The 25,064-nt window shown below is 41.5% G+C and overlaps 1 protein-coding gene across 1 annotated transcript in view; it reads left to right on the forward strand.

Moving 5' to 3' along the window:
- STK24 (serine/threonine kinase 24) overlaps nucleotides 1–25,064 on the forward strand; it is a 54,704-nt gene that overhangs the window by 5,446 nt on the left and 24,194 nt on the right. Inside the window, exon 2 of the mRNA XM_018564648.1 lies at nucleotides 13,594–13,824. Coding sequence (XP_018420150.1) covers nucleotides 13,594–13,824 — 231 coding nt within the window. The remainder of the gene's footprint in view (nucleotides 1–13,593; nucleotides 13,825–25,064) is intronic.

The following is a 25,064-nucleotide window of genomic DNA, read 5'->3' on the forward strand; positions in this document are numbered from 1 at the left end:
AAAAAAAGAGGGTTATCTTTGGGGGGGGGGGGGGGTGCCCCACTGCAAGGGTTACTTTTTACAAATCCCGGCGTTCGCTTTAAGTTCACACCAACACGCTGCGTTTGTGTTCCCTGAAATAAAAGGACATGGTGTGTAACGTATAGCACGTTCCCAGCATTGCTGTGAAGGAGCCCTTAGTAAGTGAGGTGAAGATCACATGCACTACACTATCATGCTTGCACATGATTGGATGATTAAAGTCGGCACAACTTGACCTGATTTACTAACATGAGTGAATTTTCTCGAAGCTTAGCAAATAAGGAGAAGTTGCGCTGACTTCAATTATTAAATTACGTGCAAACAAAATTCTGTTATTATTTTCAATTGCACATGACTGGCTGTTCATTGCATAGTGAACGCTCAGGAAATATAGAGGAGTGAAGATTCTCTTTGAAAATGCTCTACTCCTTTAGTAAATTGGAGTCAGCGGTGGGAATTGTTGAAACCTGGAGCAGACAGAATATGGAGCAGTTGCCCATAGTAACCAATCAGCTTCTCTCTTCAGTTTGTTCAGTTAAGCTTTGAAAATGAAAAAGAGAAGCTGATTGGTTGCCATCGGCGTCTGCTCTGGTTTTGATAGATTCCCCTCAGTGTGTCCATGCTTTTCAGGCAGCCTGCAGTCCTTTTATAATCTCCAGAATAAATGTGGCTATGTACTGTCCTCCTGACTCAGCCAAAATTCTAGTTGTGTGTGGCCCTGTTGATACAACGCACACACTGCTGGAGCTGTCACAACGCAGTAGCCGCCTGTTAAAATGTAGCGTTTTTGCGGACAGGCTAGTGTGAACGGGCCCTCAGCTTTGAGACTAGCACCCCGATTTGACAAGCAGGGTACCTCCTGAGCTTGTAAAAGGTGTATTGCATATTGGGAACCTCAGTGAGGCTGATTAAAGGAGTTGAGAATCTTCACTCTATAAATTATCACATACATATGAAATAAGTAAACAGGATTTGCTAGTCACGCGATTGGATAACTGAAAGGAAGAGTCACACAGTTTGTGTGCAGATTCTCATCTCCTTTTAGGGATCTGTACGTTCTATATTTTATTTATTACAGGTATTTATAGGTAGAACTTTACATGCTGCACATTCACCTCAGTCCCTGCCCTCTAGGAGCTTACAATCTAAGGTCCCTTTCTCACATGCATTCATACAGGGCCAACTTAGATAGGAGCCATTTATCCTTCCAGCGTGTCTTTGGAGTGTGGGAGGAAACCAGAGTACCCGAAGGAAACCCACACAAGCACAGGGAGAGCATGCAAACTCCATGCAGATAGTGTCCTGGCCCGGCAGAAGTGCTAACCACTACGCCACTGAGCTTCCTATAGATCAGGGGTGAGCAATCAGGGCCTCCAGCTGTGCTTTAACTACAAATCCCAATATGCCTCTGGGAGTAATGCCTGTTGCTGTGAGTCTTGCAATGCCTCATGGGATTTGTAGTTCAACAACAGCTGAAGGGCCAGAGTTGCCCACCCCTGCTATAGACTTTGTTCTAGTGCATGCTGCACCCTGTGCATTCGGCCTTCTCCTGGGTAAACATGCGGTCACCGCTTTCACTTTCCCATGCCCATTCACTAAGCCCAGGAAGCATTGTTTGGATTGTCAGGCTGTAATGAGCGGAAACACAACAGTCCTCTCAGTGTTAAACATCTGGAAGTCAGCGTTGCGCAATGTGGACCGTGTTCCCAGCCAGTGTATTGCACTGTGCTGGCCGGTTAACCCCTTGTGTTTGTGTGGGGGGAGGAGGAGTGCCTTCCTGTGTATCCGGCCACATGCTGAAGATATGAGGCTTCTTTTTCTAAGAGGAAGTAAAAACTTTGCTCTGCCTAGACCTGAAGTTACTCGCCTGACAGGTCAGGAGCTCGGGTCAGTTATTAGCACACACCCAGGAACATTCATTCTGGGCGGACAGAGCAGTGACTACCGTGCTACTTATTTACTGAGGTGGCTCAGCAGCATTCCGTGAATTCTGATTGGCTGTGCACTGTAAAGGGAGCCTGCCATGGTAGGAATATGGGAGCTGCCACTGCTGACTTGTTTTGTTTTTTTAACCATTTTGCTTCTATGAGTGCTTTTCACAGTTCATCTGTGGACTTGGCATGTCTGTATTGTTCACGGGCGGTGGGGGCAAACAAGGTTGTTATTTGGCTGCTGCAGGTATGTGCACCCACCTCTGGGTACATACATTTTATACCTGGAGCACTTTTTAAAAATTTTCTTTCATTGTAAAATCTTTTCAATGTCAACTCCAGTTTTTTCATTTTCACAGGTTTCACACGACTAACAGCCGGCCCGTACAGATCCGTGCTGCGTGCATGGCCGTATCGCGCTGCTCCCAGGAAGGACAGGTGCTGCATGTGATTTGTACACTGCAGCCTGTTCTTCTCTATGGGAGTACGCCTCCGTATGCTCACCCGAACTGCAGACAGGATGGATGGAACCGAACTCACACGGACGTGCAGTTCGAGTAAGTGTACGGCGGCGTACTCCCAAAGAGAAGGACAGGCTCGCTCGCAGCACCTGTCCTTCCTGGGAGCGGCCCGATACTGCCGTGCACTCAGTACGGATCTGTACGGGCCGGCTCTTATCTGTGTGAATGAGGCCTAAGGGCCCAATCACACCAGCTTCTGGTGTGCTCTGAGAAGGCTGTGCTGCTGATGCTCTGAAAGCAGTGCATTGCACTGTAACCTTTTTTTTTTGTCAGAACTTTGTTGAAAATGTCACAAAGTGACATGGGGCAGCACAGTGGCATGGGTCCTCGGTTCAAATCCAGGTCAGGACATTATCTGCATGTTTTCTCTGTGCTTATGTGGGTTCTCTGGTTTTCTCCCACACTCCAAAGGCATGCTGGAAGGTTATTTGACTCCTGTTTATAATAGCCCTGTATGCATGTGAGATATCGACCTTATATTGTAAGCTCCTTGAGGCAAGGGACTTATGTGAATGTGCACTATGTAAAGCGCTGTGTAAAATTGTTGACGCTATATAAATACCTGTAGTAAATAAATACATTTCATTCAGTTCTAATCAATGCAGTGAAGTTTGATGGATTGAGTCGCAGCGCTGCGCTAACAAAAAGGACTGCTTGCAGTTTTAGCCCATGGGCTAGTATGTTCTGAGCCCATCACACTGTTTACTTTTTTTTTCTTCTTTCTTTCCTGTAAACTCAATTTAGGTCCCCAAAGCAGCGCGGTGGCCTGTGGTGTGGTCCAGTGCGCTGCAAGAAAAAAATGCAGCCTATCTGCGTTTTATCACACCACACCACATGTCACAACTGTGTTGTGGTGTTAACGGGGGAACATTTAAAGTAATTGTTTTTATGTGCCGCAGCAGAGATTGTACAACACTAGTCACTGCATCTAATATGAATGAGCCCTTACAGATATCAATCCAATTGTGAAATCTGTTCAATTGGGCAATGGGTTTTCACCTCCTGGGTGACATAGTTGTTTGGATTGCTCAAAAAGTATCCCACTTGTAAATATATTGGCTGGCATTCCTCATCTTCTGAAGAGACTAGTTGCCTGGCTACTGTGATGAAGCTGTGGCATCACCCACTGGCCGCTGTCAGAATTCCTGAACGGAGGTTGCAGCTCCATTTGGCCGAGAATCTTCCAACTTGCTCCTTCGATCACCTGATCGAGGTCTGTTGGGAGGAAGGGTGCCAACAGCAGTGCCCACGGTGTGAATTTCATCCGGATCATCAGGAACTGGCTGAAATTCCATCCGTGTGTACCCGGCTTTAGAAACCACTGACACGGAGCACACATGCAGATAAGGTACAGTAAGTCAGTGAAAGATCGGAAATCTTTATCTACATACTTGTTCTGTGTAAGTGGTTCAAAGCATTGAAGCCAGAGGGTCAGCATGACAGCCAGGCCTAGAAGTCAGCAACGGCAGCTGCCATGTTTCTCTCGGGTAAGGTGTACTCTAAAATAAATAAGCAGTGACACATCCTGGTTTTCCTTCATTAAAGAGGAACTCCAGGGCAAATGATTATAGACCCTTACAGTTTTTTTTACCCTCCTTGGGGTTTTGGGTGTTCCCACTCTCCTTCACATGTTCCCATTCTTGTTTTACTAGTCCTTGCACAGAGTAGAAGATTGTGATACAGTAAATAAGCACATCTTCTATATTAGATTATTTTGTTATGTTTTTTTATATTATTATATAACAGTATTTCTTCTGGGGAAAGGCTTCCTCTTTGCCTCAGCTTCCTAATAGGCACATGCCTATTCTACAAAATGGGAAATCCAGGTGTTGAAACCTGTCAAGACAGAAATAAGAAGCCTTCCATTACTGTTTTTGAAGTCGTGTGCTATGGGGCTACTGATTTTATCTTTGCTTTACTACTTGGTAAGTCACTAACCTGGAACAAGCATGCTTTATGTGGGTCCATGACTCACCAATTGGTGAAGAAAGGATGACAGCCCTTCAAAAACATGTAGAAATTCACAAACAAATCCTGAAGATCCAATCAATGAACTATTTGTATAATATGACATTCTTATCTACTGGTGACAAATATCTATATACAGTATACAAAAAAAACTTCTTATAATAATAGGATTGCCCAAATGCAGGATATGGTTATCGACTATGTTCCACAACAGAGGAAACAGGGTGACCACAAACAGCATCTTAAACAATAGCAAGTGAAGTTAATATGTTCAAACCAAGGGATTTCCAGCATAGGTCCATGGAGCATAAAGCATGGATTGGGAGTATAAGGGTTAGGACCTCAGTCTGGTTTTTTTATTGTCCCATTGGGGAAATTGTCCTTCACTTCCTGTCTCAGTGACTGATGGTCTGGGGGACAGGAAGTGATGGTGAATCAACTACAGCCAATTAACAAAATGGCTGCAGTTGGGTTTTAACATAAATCTCCACTTCTGTTAAAGCTGAACTCCAGGCAGATATAAAAGACACAGATTTACCTGAATTTGGCTTGGTACCTGTCCCTTTATAGCAGAGCCCAGAGTGTGAAAGGAAGAAGCAGCACAAGGAGCCAGTCAATTCATGTGCTGAATGCTGATAGGAGAAAGCGGAGTAACAGAGAGATGAACTCATCACTGTGCTGCTTCCCATTTACTGGCTGAAGCGGGTGCATGACAGCCTTGGATTAGACAAATTGAGTTAAGTAATGCTGGCCATCATTGGACCTAGAAGAATGAGGGCATCTAATGGTGGAAAAAAGGCTGTGCGGGGCAGTCCACGCTGCTGCTATCTGCTGCATTGAACACTGCTTAGTGTGTCAGATGCCTGGTCCCTGCTGTGCGCCATTGTTACTTCTCCAGCCGTTATATCAATGCAGGACACAGTGGTGATGTAGGAAAGGACCATAGCACGTAGCAGAGGCACCAGGCGTCTGACACACTTGGAAGAGTGCCGAATTCTGAAGGTGTTTCAGATGTTTAACCCTTTTCTTTGCAGTCATGGCTTAGGATTCAGATTGAAAAATAAACATATTGGGTTTTATATAGCCCAGTAGCCCAGGAAGGCCTTGGCTTGCACTATTTGCATGTATTAGTACTGTCCACCAATACACACCTGCAGCTGTATGTATATGTGTATGTCAGCAGATCCTGTGGTTACCATTTCACACATTCTATCATGTCTGTAAGGGATTCTGTTCAGGGTAATGAATTGAAAGCGCATTGGTTTTTATCATGTAGACGGTCTGTGCTGAAAATAAAAGTCCCTGTACGTCTCCAGAAATGCTTTTCCACATTGCTTGCACGTAGTGTAATTAACTAATTCTGCTGTGCATTAGGAACATTCACCAAGTTTTACACTTAAAGGAGAACTATGGGGTGAAGGCTTTTCCCCATAGTTCTCCTTAGGGTAACGGGAGGACACAAACTAGCGTCCTCCCGTCACCCTAGGCTCAGTATACCGCTCGCGGTATACTGAGACCCCGCAGTATACCTCGAGCTGCTGCCCGCGGTATACTGAGATGCCGCAGCTGAAGCGGATCCTGACAATTATGTCTGGATCCGCCCAGCTGCGTGACTGACAGCTGGCTCTGCCTATCTAGAGGCAGAGCCAGCTGTACCCGCCCCCTCCCTTGTTTGTTCCGCCAGTAAGCGCTGGCGGATCGGAGCGGAATCCAGCCCCTCCCCTGTCACGGCAGAGAGCCGTGACAGGATCGAGAGGCGAGCGAACGCCGGTATGTGTTCGCTCACCTCACGATCTACTGAGCCGACCTGTGACAGTCTCATTGTCACAGGTCGGCTAGAACTATGAGGTGAGTGAAAGGCACTCCTCATAGTTCTCCTTTTAACCCGACGGCGGAAAAAGATTCTAGTAGGTTTATATGGTTATTAGGAGTGGGATAGAACGTATGGAATATCAGCACAGAAATGCATGTTTATTTTTAGTGTTTGACCATAGATACTCTTTAAATCTAATGCTTTATCTGCTTACATTTTCACTTTCGTGGATAATCTTTTGCCCTTTCATCAACATGGTAAAGGAATTTTATATTAAACCTTTTTATTTTTATTACATAGCTTATTTCAGACCCAGTGATGTCATCACTGGGGTTCTGTGCTTCTCTGTGCTATGTGGGCACATCATGGCTCGATGATTCACACAACTGAAATCTATTGAATGAAAGCTGCAGGAAAATAACAGTTGAGCTGGGGAGGAAAGAGCTAGATGATGTTGAACATCCTCTAGACAGGAAATAAGGCAGACTATATTTGACTTGCTGTAGCTTCTTATGTACATTGTGAAAAGCTGACAGTGTTCAGCGAGATCAAAGTAAGCTATTTCAGTACAGGAGAGGAGCCGGTACAACGGTGTAAGGCTGGAGTTCATCTTTAATTTTGGATAGAACATAGAAGGGTTTGATCCTCTCTCCGCTTTTTATTTATGTCCCTGGTGCACGGATGTATGTATGAATAACAGGATCTCCCCTCGTCCATTCACAAAATACTACCCCCACCAGGGTGACATAGTAGGAGCACAACTGAGAGACAACACACAAATGGGTTTGGGAGTTAATAGGGTGCTAATGTATAAATGTTCTACCTAGTGTATAGCTGGGTGAATGATATTCACACGGCTTTCCCACCACTATTTGGAGTCAAGGAGAATAGGAATGATCCTATGCTGCTTGATTCCATCTAGTGGCGAGAATGCTGAGCGAACAGCATTGCCCAGCTATACAGACTAGGCGGAACGTTTATACATCAGCCCATAAGAGGTGCTGGAACATGGTAAAGGTACAGATACATGACCTTTTGAGTGCCTACTTGCTATCACTACCACCATCTATGTAGCCTAAATCTATGACTATTTAATGACAGGTTTGCTTTTAAAGCACTATATTCCCTTTGTATAGCTATTGTTGGGTGTTTATTTGATCTCAGTGTGTTGATTAGGTTCCAGCTAGAAGTCCTTTAGTGATTGCTTCATCTCCTTATTTATCACTCTACATTGATTGTTTGTTTTCTTTAGTGCAGTTGGTCAATATTTCCTCGGCTGAAGTTGGACCAGTGCATAATGGATTCTGATTGGTTGCTGTGGGCTACTGCGCTATTGGCACTCTGTGTTGATTTAGACCATGGACGAGTCCAATCCTAACTCAATTTTTCTGACGAGCTTGATATTCATGCAACCAGTTTTCCTCCATTATGTCTGCACAGACTCTTGGAGTGTCCAGCATGCCCCATGCTCTAGCAGCTCTTCTTACCTTGGAGGGACTGTATTCATTCCCCGATTACTTTTTTTCTGTAAAAGGATCAATAGACCACTGAATGCCTAAGCTGAATTTCGGAGGATTTAAGTGAGACCATCCATAACCATTTGAATAATCAATTCCAGAAAACATGCTGAGTATGGTGCAAGGCTTCTGTGACGGGTCTTATAGACTATATGGTTATCACTGGCATTGGTCAAACTGGCCATATCAGTAGTGAAAATTGGACGGTATATATCTGCCTGAGCTCTGAAATAGAATGATTATGTGCACTCACCCTTGCCACCATTTCATACAAACTAGTCCATGGAAGCGGTCAGCAGGCAAGGTGTGTGCATACTGCCATTTACACAACATAAACATAGAAAAGTTACCCAGATGAGTGCACTGCAGGAATGTCTGGACTAACGCGGATGTGTTGGCAGCTTGTGTAAATCTACGTTTATATAGTGTGTGTGTGTATATATAATATCTTTTACTTTACAGAGGTATTATATTCTTTTTATATTTTTTTCTTTTCTGGGAGTCAATTGTAAAATATTAAATGAAACATTACTAAACTGTTCTTTTCAAGCTCTGGCTGTCAGGCCTCTGCACTTTGAATTGTTGATCATGAGCTTCATATTTGTTCCAGTTACTTGGAAAGTATTAAAGCTGAACTCTGTGATGAGCAAATAGTTCCCAAATACAAGTGACGTGTATTTGTTTTGCTGTCCTTGGTGTCTTTCTTCCAGATCTGTGCAGTAATCCAGGGTGAAACGTTGCCTCTATGCAGCAGCTTCCCAAAATAAAGACCAATAACTGCTGATCTCTGTCCTTGTGCAGGGTGACTGGTCTGGTATCCGCCCCTACTGTACATCTCTGTAGTCTAGTGGGTGGAGTCTGCAGGGCCTCTCCCACCGTTCTGCTCTGCACACAGGTTTTGTGCAGTATGATGATGTCATAGTTGTGAGGTACTATCTGGGTTTGTAAAGCCAATTGGGGCACACAAAGTGGATTTATATCCTTTTGTGGTTATTGACGAATACATTTAAATGAAAGTTTTTGTGCCCGGAGTTCAGCTTTAAAAGTAGAAGGTCAGCATAAAAGCCAGTCAACCAGCATTTTCAAATGAATGTCAGCAATGACAATGGGGTTGTAGGAGTGAAGGGTGGTGTGTGTGGACGGTGCCAGAAATTAGAAGGTCATGTCCCATTGTAACAGAGACTCGCCTGCTGCAGGGATTCCCCTTGATGTACTTTCTGCTGGGAAACGCCAATACTACCATGCATGGCTTATCCAAAAGACCCCCCTACAGTACCCCCAGAGTAGACCTGGCAATTTCATTTAGTGACCATTCTGTTGATCATCTTTATGACGCAACGATCTTTGCAATTGGCAGTAATTCGCTAACAGAAGTGTCCCGTTATGAATGACTTTGTAGCTGCAAATAAGATAATAGTGATGGGAGACTTCCAGCTGGTATGCGTGTGTATCGCTGGAGGTTACAGTAGATAAGCAGCACTGTCCCTTAGGGCTTGTTTACACCAAATGCAGACCGGATCTGCATGAGTTTCTGCCCATGCAGTACAGTGTATTTTTAAAAGTGTGTGTGTGTTTGCCTAAAATGGGCTTTCAGTGCGTTCCAGGGCGTTTGCATGCATTTTTGATGTGTTTCGGTGCGTTCCAGAGCAGAAAAAATAGAGCATGCTGCAGTTTCTCCACATGCTCTGGAACTGAACACTGTGGAGTGAACTAGAGCGCAAAATACCATTGGAATACATTGGACGCAGTTTTGATCCGTTCTGTAACTGCTCTGATTTGCATCTGCTCCATGCTTGGTGTGAACTAGCCCTTACGGCTGGGTCCAGGTCCTGCCTTGTCCAGGCACCATAGACATCGGTGGGGTTCTACTGCACATGTGCAGACAACAGGAAGTAGCCTGGTCACAGGTAAACATTGCAGCAGAACACTGGTGAACTATGTGCGTATACGGCAGAGGAGTGGAGGGTGGGTTTACATCAGGATGGTTGGAGGGGAAAAGGGTGAAGAAGCATTTAGAGCAGTGTTTTTCAACCTTTTTTGTGCAAAGGCACACTTTTTTCAATTAAAAAGTAGTCTTATATGCCAGCAAATACAGTAATTCTAATGACCCTCCTACCCTTGCTAACACACCTGCATTTACCTTAGATCAGCCGATGATGCAGTCCAGCAGCCTGCACCATATGGAGTGGTGCTCAGTCAGGGAAGTCTCCCTGCAGGCATGCAAGCAGATTGTTTTTGCATTTGGGCCTATGAAGAGCCCAGTACTCTACACCCTGAACTCCCATGTCACCCAGGACCCTTTGAACTTCCCTGCACCACTGACTCTGAACTTTCCTATCCCCCAGCACGCCGACTCTGCACCCTTGAATCTAAACCTCTCTGCCATTCAGCACCCCTGTCGCTGAACCCCAACACCCAAACACTGCACCTTTCTGCCTGCTTGCAACTTTGCCACTGCATATTTTACCACAGCTCCCTATGTTCCTGCTCCTCCTTGTCGCCTTTGCAGGGACATGCAGAGAGGAGGAGAGGCTGAGCACAGAGTTTCCAGGCTCTCTGCCTACTTCTTTATCCCTCTGGTGATATCACCTCCTCCCCAGTGCAGCCTATGGGGGCTCAGTACACATTTAACAAAAGCTGGAGCAGTTGCCCATAGTAACCATTCAACGTCTTGCCTGGCTGCATACTCCCATAGAGAAGGACAGGTGCTGCGTACTAATCACACGCAGCACCTGTCCTTCCCGGGAGCTGCACAATACAGCCATGCACGCAGCACGGATCTGTACGTGCCGGCCTTTTCTCGTGTGAATGAGGCCTTACACACACACACACCCACACTATACAGACAGTTTAAAGGAGAACTATAAGGTGAGTGCTTTTCACTCACCTCATAGTTCTAGCCGACCTGTGACAATGAGACTGTCACAGGTCGGCTCAGTAGATCGGGAGGTGAGCGAACACATACCGGCGTTCGCTCACTTCTCGATCATCTCCCTGCAGAGAGCCGTGACTGTCACTCACGGCTCCCTGCAGGGATTCCCCCCCTTCCCTGTCCGATCCTCCAGCGCTGACTGGCGGAACGGACGGCGGGCACAGCTGGCTCTGCCTCCAGCTCCAGCCGCCGCCAGCTGTCACTCACGCAGCTGGGCGGATCCAGACATAATTGTCGGGATCCGCTTCAGCTGTGACGTCTCAGTATACGGCGAGCTGTAGCTCGCAGTATACTGCGGCGTCTCAGTATACCGCGAGCTGTAGCTGAACTGAGCTTAGGGTGACGGGAGGACGCTAGTTTGTGTCCTCCCGTTAACCTAAGGAGAACTATAAGGAAAAGCCTTGACCCCATATTTCTCCTTTTAAGTAGAAATGCTTTACCTTATTAAGTAACTAACAGTATGTTTAGAGTGCTGGAGGAAAGCAGAACAACCAAAGAAAAGCAATGCAAATATACTAACTATTTGAACATCGGACCCCATTGGACCTTAAGACAACATTATTCCTGTTTCTCCGTCCTAACTTAAATGAAACACATGCTCTGTTGAGATTTTACTCTGAAACTGTTTGTGTCTCACATCCAATGAATAGGTAAGCAGTTAATCATTATTAGTCATCTGGATTGTTGGCAGTATTGACTGAACTGTAGAATGCCAAGCATTTCCTGTTACCTTGTTAACCCCTTAGTGACCAGTGATGTACATAGTACGTCACTGGCATTGGGCCCGTTTACACAGACTCTTCTATTTACATTTGTAGAGCCGGCGGCCAGCTTTACAATAGAAGCGATTCTGGCGACTCAGCTGTCGCCAGATCGCTTCTACAGGCCCCTCCTGCTGGCCCAGGACCGGCATCTGAGGTGTCGGTGGGATGCTGGGGAGGAGAGTGGCAAGCGTCTGTTCACCGATCTCCTCCCCGTTTTATGGGAACGGGAGCGACACGGATTGCATCACTTCCGGTTCCATAACTGTTACTGCTGGGCTCCTGAAGCCCAGCAATAAGCTATTGAAGTGCGATCTGCACTTCAATAGATTATTTAAAGTGGAAAGGCGACACTAGGGGTCAGTATCACCTTAAAGAGGACCTGTTACCACCAATATGCTATCACATTGGGGACTAAAAAGAATAACGGTTTTAAAAATTATATTAAATCAAATAAATATAAAAATAATAATAAAAAAATTTAAAGTCCCCAGCGAGCATGCGCGTCTTCACGTAAACACGCAGATGCGCCTACATATGAAAACGACGATCGCGCTACACATATTGGTTATCGCCACTCACTCCAGAATGAGAGCAATAATTCTAGGGCCAATATTTATGCTTATCTCTAAACTGATGACCTGTAGGGGCTTTTATAGTGTCATCTATGGACTTTTTGGGCGATTGAATTTTGTTGCGGTTTCATAGACGCACACAATTTTTAACCTGGGCATGTTGGGTATCTTTTTACTCATTGTAACCGTCTTTTATATGTTATAAAAAAAATCCTAAATTTAACTGAAGTGCATTTTTCAAAGAAATTTTGGGTTTGATAAGTTGCACTAATATCGTGCAACATATAATTTGCCACTGCCAACATTTTATTCTATAGGGTCTTGGCTTTCAGAAAAGATATCATCTTTGGGGGTTTGATGTAATTTTTCAGGCCTAATATGTGGATTGTAACATGGGTGAAAAAAAATGAAAAAAGCCTTGGTCATTAAGGGGTTAATATATGAGGTTTTCTGTTGGATCTGTTCTGTTAAGGGGGGATGTTGGTACAACAAGCAAAGTTGCAAATTTGAATTAACATGCCATCTCTTGATCAAAGTGCATTTTCAATATATAGAGAATCTATATAGTATTGCAAGTAAATAAGTTATTGCAAATAACTTATTTTTGTTCTGGCTTAATAACGTGGGGTGTATAGACCACTGGCTTCTGTGGCACTGTATTTTTCTATACACCCTCTCCCTGAAATCCTGTCTAATGGTCATGACATACTGTATGGTTAGAAGACTTGTCTGTGTAAGTCACCAGTCATCTAGGTCATGGTATAGGTAGTATTCATTAATTACATTCAACTGGACTCGTTCTGTACTATTGGAGTCATTGTGACTCTCATCCAAGCAGCTTCTTCAATTCTAATGATTGTCAGGGCATTCCCCATGATCTACATTCACATGGACACTAAACGCCTTAATCCGATCACCATTGAATGGAAGGCAAATATTGATTGTCCAAGAACATTATGGATGATTAGGAAGTTTGTGTGATTTATGTTTTAATTATATAATCCAATCACCATAGTTCAATGATGTCTCGGAGAGGAAATAATTCCTCAAGTTACTGGAATGAATGAAGGTATGATGTATTGTCATATCACCTGGGTAGAGATGTTAAAACAGCTTTATAGGTTAGTGACAGATGGTGTCAAAGGCCCCACTCCTGTTTACTAGGTGTCTATTGAGGGGAGAACCCATTCTGTTCTTGGGCAATCAACATCTGCCTTCCATAGTGATTGGATTTATGTGACTTAATTACCTGTGTGGCTATAAACACTGGGGTTTAATACTTACACTCATTAGAATATAAGAACTGATTGGATAAGTTGCCTGATATTCTCGACAATACAGAACAAGTCCAATTAAATGTGACTAACTACTGCCTCCCTACGACATGTAGAAAAAGTCATCTTCCATTGCAGGTCAAAACCAAATAACAGTTCTAGGTGTTCATCCACTTCCAAAAATGAGAGCAACTTACTGAATGCATGCATGCAGGACATAATTGCTATGAACACCATTTATTTTACCAGACTGTTTACATGTTTTCTTTGTTCTTTACAGAATCTGAAAGCAGACCCTGACGAACTATTCAGAAAGTTGGAAAAGATTGGCAAAGGTTCTTTTGGAGAAGTTTTCAAAGGGATTGACCATAGGACTCAGAAAGTTATAGCTATAAAAATCATAGACCTGGAAGAAGCAGAGGATGAAATAGAAGATATTCAGCAAGAGATTACAGTGCTGAGCCAGTGCGATAGTCCCTACGTCACAAAGTATTATGGGTCGTACCTTAAGGTTAGTGATTTTATAAAAGTAGTCTCTGCTTTTCACTGCTTGGATTCCTCTTGACTGTATACTGAATATTGTTTTGTTTTGGTTTTTTTATTTAATATTATCTGCCTTGCTAAAATATTCTTGGGTTAATTTGCTTAAGTATGTTCCATGAAGCATTTTATTTTTCTATGTTTTATGACTAACAACAATGCTTTCATTTTATAAAATATGTAAAAGGTGTGTGTTTCTATGTCTTTTCAAACAGGGGTAGGAGTAGAGAGAAACCGCAGAACTATTGAAGAACACAGGTCAAAATATGATATAACCTAGGGTTAAGTATTTTAGAACTGAAACATCGGAATGTTCTTGGCCCAAAGCGTCCAATGTTTCTAGACACTATCAAAAGTGACAATTTTGTAATCTCTTAAGGGCCAGTATTCTCTAATAAGGATATTGGTGAAAATTATTTGGAGGCATGTTGGAATTGAATCTATTCCTAAATTTAATAGAAGTAGACCAGGGGAAGGAGCTGTAAAAACTCCCATTACTTCAAAGATAATTTGAAAAATTGTTTTACAAAAACTGCTTTTTCATGAACACAAAAGGGAGAATTTATCAATTTGGTTGCATCGCTAGAGTCTTTGAAACTGTCGGACCCCTGATTCTAGAGCATATAGCAACAGATTTATTATCCCAGTTTATGTTTCATTCCTAAATGCCTTCATGACGAGAATTGTCTCTAAATTGCCTCCTAAATTGTTGCAAGCTTGCTGGGAACCTCCTGGATGACTGCTGAATAGTCCTGAAGTGCTCAGGTGACTTGAGGATGTGAATTATCTTTGGGATACTTTAAGAAGTGCTCAGGAGAACTTCTAGAATGTGCGATAGTTTGGAGGTCTTTTAATGTCACAAATGCTGGGCGCAAATAATGCGCAGTTGAGAAATTATACAAAATGTCGGAAGATATGTGCAGTGAAACACAAAGATTAATATGTTGCAAGAACACTTACATTTTTTTTAACACAGAAAAAACTTTGTGGTTACTTAGTAAGACATTTTGATATTTGAGCCTAAAATGTTTGCCTGGAGTCTATACTGTATACACATATATTTCATTTTTTTAAGTGCCTTTCAAACACCATCATTGAGTAGAAAAGTATGGTATAAGAATAAACAAAGGAATTAGGAGTGGTCAGGTCCACATAACCCATAGCTCCAATAGTTTTTCATGCTTAATCCAATACGTTTGTGGACATCTAGCCTGCCAGTGTTTCCCTATATGATTTAATTATAGAATAGAGCGTATTGAAAAAGGAAGGGTGGAAAATAAGTACATTGTTATTTTTTGTATAGGATGAATTAGGTGTGCAGTTTTTGCTTTCTTTCAAAGTGATTATCTTTGACTCGTCTAGTGAAAACCTTCCAGGCCCTGTTGCAATCTCATATTGTTCCAGCCTGCAGGCTAAACAGAAAAAAAATATAACATATTTCTCCATCCGCGATGAACAGTGTGAATGGACAAATCTCCCACTGTCATCTTTTGTATTCTGACAGTGGTGCCGGCTGTTCTCAGAATACCCGAACGGTGCTTGCACGTTCGGCCAAGGAATCTTCACCATGTTCCATCGGCAAAGTCGATCTAATGATCAACTTCTGTTGTGCCAACGGATCGAAATTTGACCTGCTTGTACCGAGCTATTGTCTTACTTTTGCGACCTTCCTTCCTTGCAAGGATGCCTTGTGGTCAATCCATAATACAGTAAACTCTCAGTTATTTGGTATTCAACTAACCAAAACTCTCCTCTAACCAGAAAAAAAATTCCCCTGTGTACTCACTGTTTTGCTGATCTGTGGCATTTATTATCCTGGAAATGATCATGTGTCTATTTGTCTTAATTTGCTTTTGATTTCTGCATTTCAATATTAATATGAACTGAAGTCAATACAGAGTTTATGTTATGGTATGGTATAGTATGGGGGTATGGTATTAGTTAGACCTATTTTTAATAGTAGCTCTCAAGCAACCAGAAACCTAAATGTATCCAGAATCTACCAATCCCCGTGGATGCTGGATAAGGGTTTACTGTAAGAGTTTACTGTACAATAGATCAGATACAGACAAGGCTTTAAAATAACACAAACTCAGCCAGTTACTGTGCAATAAGTGAAGTATTTTTAGTTGTGTTCCTAAGATTTGCGTTATTGCAACCAAGGTAAGAAAGTAGAGTGATGTCCTCTGCAACGGAAAAGGAGATAGAAGCATGGTTTGACCATGTGATATCATAACAGTATGTTTAGAGTGCTGGAGGAAAGCAGAACAACCAAAGAAAAGCAATGCAAATATACTAACTATTTGAACATCGGACCCCATTGGACCTTAAGACAACATTATTCCTGTTTCTCCGTCCTAACTTAAATGAAACACATGCTCTGTTGAGATTTTACTCTGAAACTGTTTGTGTCTCACATCCAATGAATAGGTAAGCAGTTAATCATTATTAGTCATCTGGATTGTTGGCAGTATTGACTGAACTGTAGAATGCCAAGCATTTCCTGTTACCTTGTTAACCCCTTAGTGACCAGTGATGTACATAGTACGTCACTGGCATTGGGCCCGTTTACACAGACTCTTCTATTTACATTTGTAGAGCCGGCGGCCAGCTTTACAATAGAAGCGATTCTGGCGACTCAGCTGTCGCCAGATCGCTTCTACAGGGCCCTCCTGCTGGCCCAGGACCGGCATCTGAGGTGTCGGTGGGATGCTGGGGAGGAGAGTGGCAAGCGTCTGTTCACCGATCTCCTCCCCGTTTTATGGGAACGGGAGCGACACGGATTGCATCACTTCCGGTTCCATAACTGTTACTGCTGGGCTCCTGAAGCCCAGCAATAAGCTATTGAAGTGCGATCTGCACTTCAATAGATTATTTAAAGTGGAAAGGCGACACTAGGGGTCAGTATCACCTTAAAGAGGACCTGTTACCACCAATATGCTATCACATTGGGGACTAAAAAGAATAACGGTTTTAAAAATTATATTAAATCAAATAAATATAAAAATAATAATAAAAAAATTTAAAGTCCCCAGCGAGCATGCGCGTCTTCACGTAAACACGCAGATGCGCCTACATATGAAAACGACGATCGCGCTACACATATTGGTTATCGCCACTCACTCCAGAATGAGAGCAATAATTCTAGGGCCAATATTTATGCTTATCTCTAAACTGATGACCTGTAGGGGCTTTTATAGTGTCATCTATGGACTTTTTGGGCGATTGAATTTTGTTGCGGTTTCATAGACGCACACAATTTTTAACCTGGGCATGTTGGGTATCTTTTTACTCATTGTAACCGTCTTTTATATGTTATAAAAAAAATCCTAAATTTAACTGAAGTGCATTTTTCAAAGAAATTTTGGGTTTGATAAGTTGCACTAATATCGTGCAACATATAATTTGCCACTGCCAACATTTTATTCTATAGGGTCTTGGCTTTCAGAAAAGATATCATCTTTGGGGGTTTGATGTAATTTTTCAGGCCTAATATGTGGATTGTAACATGGGTGAAAAAAAATGAAAAAAGCCTTGGTCATTAAGGGGTTAATATATGAGGTTTTCTGTTGGATCTGTTCTGTTAAGGGGGGATGTTGGTACAACAAGCAAAGTTGCAAATTTGAATTAACATGCCATCTCTTGATCAAAGTGCATTTTCAATATATAGAGAATCTATATAGTATTGCAAGTAAATAAGTTATTGCAAATAACTTATTTTTGTTCTGGCTTAATAACGTGGGGTGTATAGACCACTGGCTTCTGTGGCACTGTATTTTTCTATACACCCTCTCCCTGAAATCCTGTCTAATGGTCATGACATACTGTATGGTTAGAAGACTTGTCTGTGTAAGTCACCAGTCATCTAGGTCATGGTATAGGTAGTATTCATTAATTACATTCAACTGGACTCGTTCTGTACTATTGGAGTCATTGTGACTCTCATCCAAGCAGCTTCTTCAATTCTAATGATTGTCAGGGCATTCCCCATGATCTACATTCACATGGACACTAAACGCCTTAATCCGATCACCATTGAATGGAAGGCAAATATTGATTGTCCAAGAACATTATGGATGATTAGGAAGTTTGTGTGATTTATGTTTTAATTATATAATCCAATCACCATAGTTCAATGATGTCTCGGAGAGGAAATAATTCCTCAAGTTACTGGAATGAATGAAGGTATGATGTATTGTCATATCACCTGGGTAGAGATGTTAAAACAGCTTTATAGGTTAGTGACAGATGGTGTCAAAGGCCCCACTCCTGTTTACTAGGTGTCTATTGAGGGGAGAACCCATTCTGTTCTTGGGCAATCAACATCTGCCTTCCATAGTGATTGGATTTATGTGACTTAATTACCTGTGTGGCTATAAACACTGGGGTTTAATACTTACACTCATTAGAATATAAGAACTGATTGGATAAGTTGCCTGATATTCTCGACAATACAGAACAAGTCCAATTAAATGTGACTAACTACTGCCTCCCTACGACATGTAGAAAAAGTCATCTTCCATTGCAGGTCAAAACCAAATAACAGTTCTAGGTGTTCATCCACTTCCAAAAATGAGAGCAACTTACTGAATGCATGCATGCAGGACATAATTGCTATGAACACCATTTATTTTACCAGACTGTTTACATGTTTTCTTTGTTCTTTACAGAATCTGAAAGCAGACCCTGACGAACTATTCAGAAAGTTGGAAAAGATTGGCAAAGGTTCTTTTGGAGAAGTTTTCAAAGGGATTGACCATAGGACTCAGAAAGTTATAGCTATAAAAATCATAGACCTGGAAGAAGCAGAGGATGAAATAGAAGATATTCAGCAAGAGATTACAGTGCTGAGCCAGTGCGATAGTCCCTACGTCACAAAGTATTATGGGTCGTACCTTAAGGTTAGTGATTTTATAAAAGTAGTCTCTGCTTTTCACTGCTTGGATTCCTCTTGACTGTATACTGAATATTGTTTTGTTTTGGTTTTTTTATTTAATATTATCTGCCTTGCTAAAATATTCTTGGGTTAATTTGCTTAAGTATGTTCCATGAAGCATTTTATTTTTCTATGTTTTATGACTAACAACAATGCTTTCATTTTATAAAATATGTAAAAGGTGTGTGTTTCTATGTCTTTTCAAACAGGGGTAGGAGTAGAGAGAAACCGCAGAACTATTGAAGAACACAGGTCAAAATATGATATAACCTAGGGTTAAGTATTTTAGAACTGAAACATCGGAATGTTCTTGGCCCAAAGCGTCCAATGTTTCTAGACACTATCAAAAGTGACAATTTTGTAATCTCTTAAGGGCCAGTATTCTCTAATAAGGATATTGGTGAAAATTATTTGGAGGCATGTTGGAATTGAATCTATTCCTAAATTTAATAGAAGTAGACCAGGGGAAGGAGCTGTAAAAACTCCCATTACTTCAAAGATAATTTGAAAAATTGTTTTACAAAAACTGCTTTTTCATGAACACAAAAGGGAGAATTTATCAATTTGGTTGCATCGCTAGAGTCTTTGAAACTGTCGGACCCCTGATTCTAGAGCATATAGCAACAGATTTATTATCCCAGTTTATGTTTCATTCCTAAATGCCTTCATGACGAGAATTGTCTCTAAATTGCCTCCTAAATTGTTGCAAGCTTGCTGGGAACCTCCTGGATGACTGCTGAATAGTCCTGAAGTGCTCAGGTGACTTGAGGATGTGAATTATCTTTGGGATACTTTAAGAAGTGCTCAGGAGAACTTCTAGAATGTGCGATAGTTTGGAGGTCTTTTAATGTCACAAATGCTGGGCGCAAATAATGCGCAGTTGAGAAATTATACAAAATGTCGGAAGATATGTGCAGTGAAACACAAAGATTAATATGTTGCAAGAACACTTACATTTTTTTTAACACAGAAAAAACTTTGTGGTTACTTAGTAAGACATTTTGATATTTGAGCCTAAAATGTTTGCCTGGAGTCTATACTGTATACACATATATTTCATTTTTTTAAGTGCCTTTCAAACACCATCATTGAGTAGAAAAGTATGGTATAAGAATAAACAAAGGAATTAGGAGTGGTCAGGTCCACATAACCCATAGCTCCAATAGTTTTTCATGCTTAATCCAATACGTTTGTGGACATCTAGCCTGCCAGTGTTTCCCTATATGATTTAATTATAGAATAGAGCGTATTGAAAAAGGAAGGGTGGAAAATAAGTACATTGTTATTTTTTGTATAGGATGAATTAGGTGTGCAGTTTTTGCTTTCTTTCAAAGTGATTATCTTTGACTCGTCTAGTGAAAACCTTCCAGGCCCTGTTGCAATCTCATATTGTTCCAGCCTGCAGGCTAAACAGAAAAAAAATATAACATATTTCTCCATCCGCGATGAACAGTGTGAATGGACAAATCTCCCACTGTCATCTTTTGTATTCTGACAGTGGTGCCGGCTGTTCTCAGAATACCCGAACGGTGCTTGCACGTTCGGCCAAGGAATCTTCACCATGTTCCATCGGCAAAGTCGATCTAATGATCAACTTCTGTTGTGCCAACGGATCGAAATTTGACCTGCTTGTACCGAGCTATTGTCTTACTTTTGCGACCTTCCTTCCTTGCAAGGATGCCTTGTGGTCAATCCATAATACAGTAAACTCTCAGTTATTTGGTATTCAACTAACCAAAACTCTCCTCTAACCAGAAAAAAAATTCCCCTGTGTACTCACTGTTTTGCTGATCTGTGGCATTTATTATCCTGGAAATGATCATGTGTCTATTTGTCTTAATTTGCTTTTGATTTCTGCATTTCAATATTAATATGAACTGAAGTCAATACAGAGTTTATGTTATGGTATGGTATAGTATGGGGGTATGGTATTAGTTAGACCTATTTTTAATAGTAGCTCTCAAGCAACCAGAAACCTAAATGTATCCAGAATCTACCAATCCCCGTGGATGCTGGATAAGGGTTTACTGTAAGAGTTTACTGTACAATAGATCAGATACAGACAAGGCTTTAAAATAACACAAACTCAGCCAGTTACTGTGCAATAAGTGAAGTATTTTTAGTTGTGTTCCTAAGATTTGCGTTATTGCAACCAAGGTAAGAAAGTAGAGTGATGTCCTCTGCAACGGAAAAGGAGATAGAAGCATGGTTTGACCATGTGATATCATTGATTTTATGGAGTCAATGACTTTCTGCAAGAGCCATCTGTCGACTAGGAATAAATCTATTCTGGAGTAAGAATTATGGGTAAAAGAGAAAAAGGTGAAGTCCTTTGCAGTGGCATGTTGGCATCTACAGACATCATAGATCATCTCTTTGAGGGAAAGGTTTAGAGCTGCAACAGTTAATCGATTTAGTCGATTAAAATCGACGATTGAAATTGCAGGGTTGTTGGCGTTCTTTTATTAGTTGTGGAACTATCTAGATGGGAGCCTTAAAATTTGGACTTCAGCTTTTTTAACAGTTTATTCAAAATTTATGTAAAGTGTTTTTTCTTCGATTTTTTTTTTTTTTCGATTTTTTTTTAAATTATTTTATTTTACTAAACATTTCAGTGGATGAATCAGCAGAATTTATCGCATTACACATTTGTATTGATCTTTTTTGTTTTTTTTGGTTGCATGCTTGCTAAGTAATATGCAAGTGCAACGCCAGTCCTTTCTTCTGGCTCATCAGACTAATGAATCAGCTTTTTGCTGCTATAAATATAAGTGAGTGGACTTTGTATGGCTACTTTTTCACTGGACCCTACATTTGGCACCTAGAGCAGTGTGGGCTGTTAGCCACAGGGTGCTTCTGTCCTTGGGTAGCCCTGAACCTGGTGTTTAACGTTCAGCAGATGATAATGACACTGCACAATCCAGGCCTTGAAAATTGGCAGATGGATTACCTCAGTTCCTTAGATGTCCTTCGATGTGGAGGCTGCATTAGTTTTATTTTTTTAGACTTATTTTTTCTTTTGTTTACCTTGTAATCCTTTGGTTAACACACTTCTGTACCTTCCTGGCTACACTTATTTCTCTACTGGAGTAATACTGGACCGTAACCAGTTGCGGTCCGCCCGTTGCAAAAAAACGGACAGACAGCACAGTCGCATTGGCAGGTTGCTGTCTCCAGACGGCATTTTTTTTCTGCTTGCGCGCGCCCCCTAGTGACCCCGCCTTTTATATTTTACCAAGAAATTGGGTAATAATAAATGTTTTATCATTTAATATAGGGGAAACAGGTTTTTTTTAAAAAATATTCGGTAATTTTTCCTTAATATAGTTTTAAAAAACCCCGCAGTAGTGATTAAATACCACCAAAAGAAAGCTCTATCTGTCCCTAAAAAATGGTATAAAATTAATTTCAGTACAGCGTTGCATGACGGAATAAATGTCAGTCAAAGTACCGCAGCGCTGAATACTGAAAAATGGCCTGGATGGGAAGGGGGTTAACACCGTGGACTTCAACTGGTTAAACATGTCTGCCTTTATATATCTCCATTATATGTTTGATTCTTGGGATTGGTAGTTTACAAAATAAAGATAAGACTGTCTTTTCAGCTCCCAGGAAACGACAAGGAAAGTTCATTTCGGGCAAAATCAACAAGCATTTTGTCTACTTGTTGAAAATATTTCTAGTCTGAAAAAAGGAAAACTGATGCAGCCACCACATCTAACTGATAGTCTGCAATATATTACATTTTTGGTTTAGATACGCTGCATCTTTAACCCCTTCGTGACTGACGACGTACAGTGTACGTCGCCAGCATCAGGGAGGTTGGGGCTGAGTATCTATGTAGCTTCAATTTCAGGTCCAGACCTCACACTGCCTCCCAAACTCCCTGCAAGTTAAAAGGAATCTGTAGCAAAGCAAAACACATCCCATATACTTAAATGGGCCGTTCTCATACTGCAGGAGCAACATTCCATTCAAGTCTTTGGACAATTATTGCTTAGACACGGGCGGACTATAATCAAATGTTTACACATTTAGTATAGGAGGCTGCAGCCATTAGACAAGGCTAGTACAGACCTGCACGGGAGATGTGATCAATCTGATGTATGGGGAGGGGGCTTGGGGGGATTTTTGTGTCAACATAAACTTGTACTTTAAATACGAGACAGTTGTAAAGAGTATTTGTGACCAAAATCAGGTGCAGTAACTGGGCAGATAGATTACAATTCCTGTTGCAAGTAACATTCCATTTTTATTTTAAACAAAGCTGCAAACCGCTGTTTGTCTGTTGAGATAAGAGAGAAACAAAAGGGAAGACATCAGTAATAAGCCAGTGATGAAGTAAATGTACAAAGGTGTGACTGAAATGTGACGGCATGGGTGGAGGCATCACTGTGACCTGTCATTTCCAGGGTGTTGCTGCATAGCTTTCCCTTGCTTTAAAAACCATAGCTAATAAAATGAATTCATGGAATTTTATTGGGCCTCAGGTTTGTATTTATAGAACTCTGTGAGGCATGTCAATTTGGAAACAACAGGCTACTTGGCTGCTTATAAAGGAGCCCATTGAGTAACTTCTCAACAATCAAAAAAAACAGTATGTCTGTGAATCAATCGAAAAGCACAGATACCCAGATGAAACACCATCAGTTATATCAACTGAAAACAACAAATCATTATTTTTTGGTAGGAACGCAGTCATGCCATTAAAAAAAAAAAAAGCTCATACTTATAGACTCATGCTACATTTGTAATGGATGATACAGAGTTCAGTAGCCAAAGCTTTTTCAGATCACCCAAGTGGCTAAAAGGAAGGGAGGCGGGGACAGATGCCCCTGGACCAGTCTTCTTATAATATGTTAGGGTCACAGTATTACTTGATATGACACATGCTTTTTTTACATTGTGATCATTGGCTTTGAAAGAACCTGTTATAAATATAGATTATACAGAGATGTCTGTTTAGGGTCAGAGACTGAAACATGTTGAGGGCCCTAGAGCCTGCAACACAGAAAAAGAGGTGCTGCCATGACCACCCTGATAGGGTCAATTTATTGTGCAACTCCCAGCGCAGTTGAAGCTTAAATATTGTTCAGTTACCACATACATATTACATTCATTTCCAACTCAAATGTTATCAATTTTTTTTATAGGGCAGAAAATATTATTTTAGATTTAATCTTGTCATGTAGAGGTCATAAATATCCGTTCTGATTCAAGGCAGGGTTGATGGAACATGTACGATGACTGTGTATGTGGACATAGTACAATTATTTCTATTGTCCTTCTCCTAATCTGACATGATCCTAACATGACAGAAAAATGTGTTCCCTAAAGCTTAGTAATGTTGTCATAAGAAAAAACATTTAAAGAACAACTTCAGGAATTAACAAAATTAACCCTTGCAGTGCGGCTACCCCTACACTGCAAGGGTTAGTTGCTCGTTTTGGTCTAGGGGCTGGAATACAGAAGATATATTCACCTGATCCTCAGTCCTTCATGAGTCAGTGCTCACCTTTCTACTCCTCCATTCTGGCTGTGGAATGTCCCTCAGCATCCGCACATCTAATGCAGGTGACTGGACCTGTATTAGACGTGATGATGTCAGTGGGGATTAGGCTGCTGGAGCCCGGGGGAGAAGAGGCTGCAGGGACCATTCTAGCAGCCAGGCAGGATCAAGTGAGTATATCTTTTCATCTAGTCCGTAGACCAAAACAAGCAGTTGACCCTTGCAGTATAGGGGTAGCCTCACTGCAAGGATAAATTTTGCGTCCCTTTTAAATACAGTTGTGGCTGGACACCTACAATAGTTATATGACCCATCTGTAATTGTCAGAAAAGAAATAGTAAGACATAGGTAGTATATAGTGGCCCTATAGAAACAAGCAGTTGCTCATTAACATAGCTATGGCTAAGGCTTGTGTAGCCGAAACGCGTTAGCATCTTGTTGCTGTGATGTACAGGATTTTGGCATTTAATCAATAAAGAGGAATAGGTGCTTTCACTTGTTCATCAACGTAGGCATAACCTTTTAAGTGAAATCTGCCTTTTTTAATCAAGACCACAATAGGGAGGTAAGGTAATGGAAATCAACTCTTGTATTAGGTCATGTAATAGGTAGCCGAAATGTTAGATCATTTGACATTCAGCTCTGGTTCTTGGCTTCTAACCCCTGCAGAGTCTTAATTTGCTTTGAAGAATATCCAGCTTTCAGCACTGTTGTACATGCTACAGTGGCTTCAGGTCACTTGACTTCAAAAAGGAAAGCAGTGCAA

Source organism: Nanorana parkeri, unplaced genomic scaffold (assembly GCF_000935625.1).
Source record: "Nanorana parkeri isolate BGI_ZX_2015 unplaced genomic scaffold, ASM93562v1 scaffold768, whole genome shotgun sequence".
NCBI lineage: Eukaryota > Metazoa > Chordata > Amphibia > Anura > Dicroglossidae > Nanorana > Nanorana parkeri.